The 9,357-nt window shown below is 31.5% G+C and overlaps 1 protein-coding gene across 1 annotated transcript in view; it reads right to left on the bottom strand.

Moving 5' to 3' along the window:
• LOC112500488 (WRKY transcription factor 6-like) overlaps nt 1-2,938 on the bottom strand; it is a 7,696-nt gene extending 4,758 nt beyond the window's left edge. The window contains exons 1-3 of the mRNA XM_025103979.1: nt 2,688-2,938; nt 2,277-2,378; nt 1,719-2,201 (exon numbers count right to left, since the gene is read on the bottom strand). Coding sequence (XP_024959747.1) covers nt 1,719-2,201; nt 2,277-2,378; nt 2,688-2,855 — 753 coding nt within the window. The 5' untranslated portion in view covers nt 2,856-2,938. The remainder of the gene's footprint in view (nt 1-1,718; nt 2,202-2,276; nt 2,379-2,687) is intronic.
• Between the last annotated feature and the right edge of the window lie 6,419 nt (nt 2,939-9,357).

Raw genomic sequence — 9,357 nt, 5'->3', positions numbered from 1 at the left:
ATCATTGGCCACGTCCACCTTCTCTTCTACTACAAACTCCTCCACAACCATCGTCGTCCACTGACCACCACCGTCTATTGCCACCACCACTACCACTGTTGGCCACCTTCACCTTCTCTTCTAACACAACCTCCTCCACCACATCCACAACCATCGTCGATGACCGACCGACACCGTTCATCGCCACCACCATAGGCCACCTCACATCCACCATCGGCTACCACTATCACTTCCCACCACCACCTGCTACCACTACCATTGTCGGCTACCATTACCACTATCTACCATATTCATGTCATCCGCAACCATAACCGTCCATCTCCACCACCACCTCCATCATAACCACCACCACTGCCCACCATTATACCTACCTCTACTATATAGGTCAGAACTACCTTCTCTACTATTGTCAATCGCCACCACCACCACTATCCACCATCTTCACATCCTCCACAACCACTACTGTCCACCAATTACCCCTATTTCTACCTCCAAAACCACTATTGTCCACCAATTACCAATATTTCTACCCCACAACCATTGTTGTTGCAACAATCTTTACCGTGCCTTCACCAATTGAAAAGAATATTCCAAACCGAATAAAACATAATTTTTTCTTTATATGAATCGGATTTTTATCAAAATACTATCAAGTATCAATTATCTTTAAGCCCATGATGTTTATCTATTTTCCTCTTACTTTTTATTTTTCTATATGATACCCTATTTATATTAATTAATAGTATGTTACTATTAATTTTAATAATTTATTAACTAAAAATAAATGTTTTTATTAATATTTAATTATTTATTTGTATAGAACCAATTAAATTCGATATATTACGATATTTTAAAACTCTTTAATTAAGTATTTTAGTGGAATTCGTATTTTCAATACCTTAAGTTTAAAGTGTATGTATTAAAAATATATCATAATAAAAAATATTCAATAGTAAGTTTATTTTAAAAGTGTTGACTAGACGATTATAATGATATAACTTGTAAAATAAATATATTTTAGTTAATATATAATTATGTATATAAATATGATAAGATGTAAAATGAAAAATAAATAATATAAAACAAATTAAATAACTAAAAGTAAGGGTATATAAAATGTAACTTCAAATTAAAAAATTAATTGAGGTGACGATGAGAGAGAAGTGTGACGGGAAGTATATCATAGGATATGGTTCAAATCAAGATGAGGGTATGTTTAGCAAAAAGTGGGTGAGTTATTGTTTTTGTGAAAGCACGAAATTGAGTTCTTTTTCCAATAAAAAGAAAGGAAATTGGGTCTGGCCAGAACAAGTCCAGGACCAGTTTGAACCACTAGACCCAGATCGGTACTTAAAGTGACCGTGCTTTTCTTTTTGGTAGGACCATATTTTTACCATGTTAAATGCGAGATTTTGAACAGGGCCTTCGAAATTTTGGAGTCCAATTTTACATGTGTTTAAGGTCTTTCATCAACCTAGCTATGATGCAAATTGTTTAGATTCAAATTGTTAATTGTTTAAGTTAAATATATTTTTGTGGTTAACATATATTTATCTTTATCTGATATCTAATGTAATCAAAAGGTATAGATATAGCAACTCCTCCAAAGATTGGAAAAGGTGGTTTATGGCTTATGAAACCAGGCTCAAGGACGGTGCTAACCGGTTCTTATAGGCTCTAGTTTTGATGCATGTTTACTCTAAAAACTACAGACGTACCATGGGTGCTTCTGATCTGACTCGAACAGATACCCTTGCTTTTCGAATGGTTGCTTCCGTAGCTTGATCGATATTATCATCATTCTTTGAATCATTCAATCTCGGAACCTTGTTAGAACAACCCAAAACCTGTTCCGGGCTATGTTCTCTACGATCTCTACCATCAATATTAGTGTTAGGCGATCGTGGAATTTCATCATGGCTTCTCCCCTCAGAGGACGACCGGGAATTCTCATCGGTATCCACGGTGGCCGGAGCAGCTAAACCTAGATCTGTTAACGGCCTCGGCACCATCACCATATCTCCTCCACCATCTTTGCTAGGCTTACGATCGTCGTTGGGTTTTTCTTCTTGCTTTTGTTTCATCATCGTCGTCATGTGCATCTGGAGTGAATTGTAATTGCTCGTCACTTGATCCAACACTTGTTTTAATCGTTGATTCTCGGTGTTCATTTTCTCTAGTTCGACTTGAACATCTGCCAACTATATTTTGATAAATTTCAAATTGATAATCCAATCTCACAGTAACTTTTTGTTATATATGTAATCATGTGATACCTTATTCTTCGTTTGTTTATCTTCACAATTCATAGACATTCCATCATCCGGTACCGACTGATCATCGTTGTTTGTGTTCCGAGTAAGAAGATGCAAACCAGTCTGCATATATAGTTTACAATCGATTCAATTAACCAGAAAAAAAAAAGAATCGAAAAGAAAATAAACACTCCGATCGCCAAAATCAACACAGGTTAATCGGATTCGTTGCGTGTTCACAATACTCATCGATTTTGACCTCAAAAATATCCACTCCTCTAGTTCTATGCTTTCCAGACTGTGAATTTCAAAATTAAGACGGTTTTCATAGAATTTGACCTCAAAAATAAAGTTCGATTACGACATAATTCAGATTGAAGATAGTTTGGTAACAACTGATATACAGATCAGATAGTAAAATCATAGACTTACGTTGATGTTATGATGAAGGTGATCGGAGTTATCATCATCGTTGAAGTTTGACTGATGATGTAGGTCGTTATTGGCGAAGAAATCCATCTCGTTTAACGGTTTATGATCATGATGAGAGGGAGAAGAGTAGAGGTTGAAACGATGCATATGATCATCTCCGGCGTCCATTAGCGGTGTGGTTATCGGAGCAGTGGGATGAGATCTGAATCAAAGGAGAGTCCACCACTTCCGTTGGCCATTTAAGAAGATGGAAAGAGAGAGAGAAATGGAGTCATGGATGGATCCAGCAGTGGACTCGGCAACAAAAATGGACATCAAGTTGTGACTCGAGACTCAAAACACCATAAAATACAAAACCAATGTTGTGGTCTTTGTAATTTTCTAGATTTCTTTACGAGAAACTCACGGGATTCGATTTTTTATTTTATTTTATTTTTCAGAATTTGATGTTTTTGGATAAATATATGACCACATATGTTTTGTTTACATTATAATTAACTAGAAGGATAATTATATAATATAGTGAGATACATTTTCATTTTAATATTTTATTTTAATCTTTATCTCAGTCGATGTTATAATATTATCTTATTTAATTTTGAAAAGAAAAATAATGTTTTTATTTTTGAACAAAATATAAATTTGAAGATATTATAAAATTTTGACAAAAATATATCGATATTAGTATCAAAATTAACTATTTAAAACTCCTCATTTTTTGTGTAATTTTTTAATTTATTATAATTTAATTTAGATTCAATAACGAAGTAATTTATATTTGGTTTAATAATATAATTTTCTTATAAAGATAATAATTAATTATTTTGTTAGAACTCGATAATTATCCTAATTACATTTTAGATTTTTTATATTTTAAAATGAGATGTTTATCCTCTATTTGATTATGTTTATCAGCTGTTAGTTACGCGAATTCAAACATCGAGCTTTAATAAGTTGTACTTACGCATGGTTTACTTGTAATCTCAAAATTTTAAGTAATATGCATTAATAAACAGTACTTGATACATAAAAAATGGTTTTTAAGAGTTTTTGTCAAATGCTTTATAATATAAATAGAAGGGTGCTCGCGCAATGCAACGAGATAAATCTCAATTTTCATGTTTAGTTTTTATTCTTCGTCTTTATCGATATAATACGATTTTATGTGGTTTTGAGAAAGCGATAATATTTTTATTTTTGAATGAAATATAAATTTGAAAAAAAATAAATCGATATTATTATCAAATTAACTATTTAATAGTTTTCATTTTTTTTATGTAACTTCTTTAATACATTTTTTTATTATAATTTAATAACAAAGTAATTTATTTTTGGTTTAACAATATAATTTTTTAAAAAGATAATAACTAAACATTTTGTTAGAACTCAATGATTATCTTAATTATATTTAAAATAGATGTTTATCCTGTATTTGATTATGTTTATCTGCAGTCAGTTGCACGAATTTAAAAATGAAGCTTTAATAAGTTGTACTTACGCAAAATCACTTGTAATCTTGAATTTTTAAGTAATATGAATCAATAAGCAATAATTCATGCATAAATAATGGTTTTTAATAGTTTTTGTCAAATATAATTTTTTATAAAGATAATAATTGAACATTTTGTTAGAACTCAATGATTATCTTAATTATATTTTAGATTTTTTATAAAGATAATAGTTGAACATTTTGTTAAAACTCAATGATTATCTTTAATTATATTTCAGATTTTTTATAAAGATAATAATTGAACATTTTGTTAGAACTCAATGATTATCTTTAATTATATTTCAGATTTTTTATAAAGATAATAATTGAACATTTTGTTAGAACTCAATGATATCTTAATTATATTTTAGATTTTYTATATTTAAAATAGATGTTTATCCTGTATTTGATTATGTTTATCTGCAGTYAGTTACACGAATTTAAAAATGAAGCTTTAATAAGTTGTACTTACGCAAAATCACTTGTAATCTTGAATTTTAAGTAATATGCATCAATAAATAATATTTCATGTATAAAAAATAGTTTTTTAGAGTTTTTGTCAAATGTTTTATAATATAGTATAGATGTATATCACTCTCTTAAGCTTAACCTTAAGTAAGATAGAGGAAACATTGGTCTATATTTAAACTCCTCATAAAACAAAATATTTGTACACATCAATGTTCTAAAGAGTTCGTCATCACAGTCGTTTGTTTCCAATACCACCAATAATAGGGTGACCACCTGTTTTGCGGCTAGTCTGGAGTCATCACTTTTGAACCTCCATGGTCACAAAAGGGATTTTTATTTTCCTTCTTAGATTTGAACCTGGGATCTCCAAACACTTTTGACCTTTTGATCCCAAACTCAAACCAATCAGGTACCACCCTTGTGATTGTGTTCTCGAATTTGTAGTGAAAAGAAAATACTCTTTTTTTATTTGTGTTTTCGGAAAGGCAGGAAAAGTAAGGAAATTAAATATGTCATTTTTGTAAATATACCCCTTTAAAAATATATGCTTTATAACGAAAGGTTGAATAATATTGTAATTTTTGTAACCATTTTAAAGGGGTTTTACTTTTTTTTTTCCTTTTATTTCCTTTCATATTTGGAAAGAAAGTTTTGGAAGGAAACTTATAATTATTTTCCTGCATTTCCTTTTCTTTCTCTCCTATAAAAGGTTTCGAGAATATAAGTCCTCTTTTTCTTTACTTTCTCCCCATTTTCTCAATTTCATTTCCTTTCCTTCGTAAAAAAAGATTTCGAGAATACAGATTATGATGTGTCATGGCTCATTAAGTAACAGTACAAAAATGTGTCTATAAATGTGTAATTGTACATGTAATAAACAGATTTGTTGTCATACATCACACCTTAAAAACTTTGTGGCACTCCAATAATTTAGAGTGTTTGACCTCAACTCTTGATTGTCGGTTATAACTGGTTTGTTAATAGGAGAATTTTTCAATATATATATATATATATTAAAGAAGAAACCGCGTCCAATGACGTGGCCTCTTCTAAGGGCTAAAACCAGATTTATCTCCTCTCCAATTTTCTCAAGCTTTTGTCATTTAATATTTACTTAAAACCCTTCCATATTCATCGGCTTTATTTTCCTTTTCCATTCAGCTTCTCCTCCAAAACCTAGGGTTCTTTGTTTTCTCTCATCCTCAACCTGCCGCCTCTCCTCCTCCATCTCGGTTCTATTTTTAGGGCGCTCGTACAAGAAAGGATGGAATGGTCGTGTAGGTTCTAAATCTGCGACATAGGCCCAGAGCGAGCATCCTTTGCAAATTTCAGATAAGAATCATCGCTATAAAAGCAAAATCTTATGTCCTTTGACTGGGTTCAATCGAATTCGATTCCCAGATGCAATAATGTATGTATGTATATATACAGAGAGATTGAGGGCTTCAACATACCTCAAAGATATTTTCAATCTATACACACAGATTACATAGAAACAGTTTTATCCATACATAAACTACATTCTCAAAAATATTCTCATACCTTCTGAGTAGTATGTGAGTGAAGAAAACATATGAAATGTGAACGGTATATTAATAAAGGGCATGGACTACAAACCGTAAATTAAGGGTGTTCATCTAAACTGCATAAACTGCCTACACCTTACCGTAAATTGCAGTTTAGAACTCCTACAATGAGGTTTGCGGTTTACATTTGACCAAATCACACTATGTGGTGCAGTTTGCGGTTTTGGTTTAACAAAACATGATTCAGACCATACCACACCACATAATTTATGTTTTTATAATGTCTGTATAAAATATACATAAAATAATTGGCCTATTATATAATATTTTTAGTTCTTAAGGTTAATTTTGTACTTTTTAGATTATTTGTTATTATGTAGTATGTGTTTGAGAAATGAGATGTATTTAAACTTTATTTGTTTGGACTACCGTCACGTTTATAATCGATTTTATAATGGAGTTTTAATTTTATAATTACTGGATTTTAAGCATAAAGTACGTTAAGTACAAACCGTATAAAATGTACAAGATCGCACTATATGGTATAACTTTTTACAGTTTAAAATAGGAAAATTACCCAAAATGACCATTTTATATATGGTGTGCTAACAAAATGACCACTTTTCAGAGATTTTTTACAAAATGACTATAAGGTACAAATGAATCCCACATGTACATCATTTAGGAAACAAAAATCAGATATTATATCTTATATATATATATATATATATATATGTATATATATATGTGTGTGTGTGAAATCGCCCTCATTTTGTCCAAATCGCCCTATGGGGAGCGATTTTAACCTCTATTCCGTCTTCTAGTGAAGATAACTGATGACGCAACGATTTGACATATCAATGACGATTTGACGAGACATCGAGGGTGATTTTCATTGGTATTTTGTCTTTTTAGGATCAAATGTAATATACATACATATATATATATATATATATATAGTATTCTCTATGAAATTGTAATGATTAAAATACTTCTACTCTCACAACTCTTAACCTTTAAACATAATCTATCATCACAACCTTTAACACAAATATGAAATCACGATAAAGTGCTAATGGTTCCATGTATGCTCAAAGTGGCGGGTTAAGAGTTATGAGAATAGAAATGTTTGGATCACTACAATTTTATAGAGAATAATACAAGATTTATATATATTACATTTGGTCATAAAAAGATAAAATACCAATAAAAATCGTCCTCGATGTCTCGTCAAATCGTTATTGACGTGTCAAGAACAAAATCGGGATACATACCAATACCTATTACAGGTAGAAAAATGGAGATCGAAACAAATAACTCGCGCGGTCCAGAATCAAAAACAKAGGAGTTTGGAGTATTAAATAACTTGTATCCATAAAACATCTGGCGTGACATAGATAATGAATAAATAGGAGTTAATATCATTCCAATTGCCATTACAAAAGTGATGGCAATTTTGGGCATTAAAAGATATTTTTGGCTGAGAAAAGAAAGAAATGGTTAATCTATTCAAGATAATTACGTATTTACAAAATACCGTCTCAATTCGTCCTATTTCATCAGATTCGGGATGTGATATGGTTCCGAAGGATGAACCGGATATGGACAGTTCCAACAAGATTTGTTTTCACTAGAGGACGAAATAGAGGTCAAAATCGCCCTCATAGAAGCAATTTTCACTTTTTGAGAACGATTTACCCATTTTCAAATATAATATCTGATTTTTGTCCTACAAATAATATATATATAATATTTATCCGTACCTTATAATTAAAATTGCTCCAAAATACGATCGTTTTATAAAATGATTATTTTATTAATATAAAGTATATAAAATGTTATTTTGGGTAATAGCAGTAATATAAATAAATCTGAATATTTAAATCAATCGGTCTAAGTAGCACGTGTTATTAGCAAAAAATATGATGAATGGATTATGTCATGACAGCTGGCAAGTAGGACCCACAAGCATGTGTGGGCCCAGATTGACTTTGATTGTTTCTAGATTTTTCAAAGATGAGATTGACGCGTTCCCTAAATTTCATCGCCCCAAATATCCGGGGGTTTTAGAAGTTTTAAACTTAGCACCTATAGTTTATGCTAATTACAATTTCACCCTATATTCTAACACAAATTGTCAAAAGTAACCCTCATGGTCAATTAAATTTCATAATGCATTTTTTAAAACTATATAATATTTATATACGACAAATGCAACAAATAAACTCACACACCATCCTCACATTTGGTGAGACTTGAACCCCTGACTTCCTAGGAGTCCAAGGACTACGATACTGTTAGGCTAAAAACCCTTTGGTTTTCATAATGGATTTCATGGCAATAGAATCGGGGATCTGAAAAATAAATACTCTTGCGGGTTTTTTTTTGTTTCGTAAGCTTTTTCTTTCATTGAGTTGGATTAAAAGAAGTAAAGTTTTTATGTAATTCTTCGAGCTTGTTAACGTTTCTTGACTTTTTTTTCCTGTATCGTTTAATATTTTAACGATTAACGAGTTAAGTTTTTCATCGATTGACTTTTAAACAAACTGTGATTTTGGTGTTTTTTGACTTATTGGCTACGATTTTATATTTTTGTACCATCTTTCCGTAGCTTCATAGACGAAGAATCATGTGAGAATGAGAATTAATGTGAGAAACGTAAAAAGGGATCTGAACCATAACCACAAGGGTGGTGTCTGATTGGTTTGAGCTTGGCTCCAAAGGTCAAAAGTGCTTGGAGGTCTCAGGTTCAAATCCAAGAAGGAACAAAAATCCCCTTGTGGCCACAGATGTTCAAATGTGGTGACTTCGGACTACCTGCAAAGCAGGTAGTCGCCCTGCGATTAGTCGGCCCGTATAGCGGGTTAGATATCCCAGGTTAATAAAAAAAAAAAGAATACGAATCTTTGATCACTTTTAATCTTAAACCCACCAATGAATCACACTTGATACGAGGAATGATTTGGTGCATCTCATCTTAATGTGTATCCAAGGGTGGAGATTTCTTCTTATACTTCTCATATTAATTCTACTTCTCACTGGAATCCAACCCAACTTCATAAGGATAAATATGTTAGACTGACCTGAATTATTAACTACACGTATAATGTTCATCATATAAAATTCAAGAACTTGGAAAGGCAACATAGTGAAACCATGATGTGTGGCACAAAAAATACGTTTC

Source organism: Cynara cardunculus, assembly GCF_001531365.2.
Source record: "Cynara cardunculus var. scolymus isolate 2C chromosome LG 17, CcrdV1, whole genome shotgun sequence".
In the NCBI taxonomy this organism is placed as follows: Eukaryota; Viridiplantae; Streptophyta; class Magnoliopsida; order Asterales; family Asteraceae; genus Cynara; species Cynara cardunculus.
The sequence above is the reverse complement of the archived record's forward strand: the minus strand, read 5'-3'. Positions and strand labels throughout refer to the sequence as shown.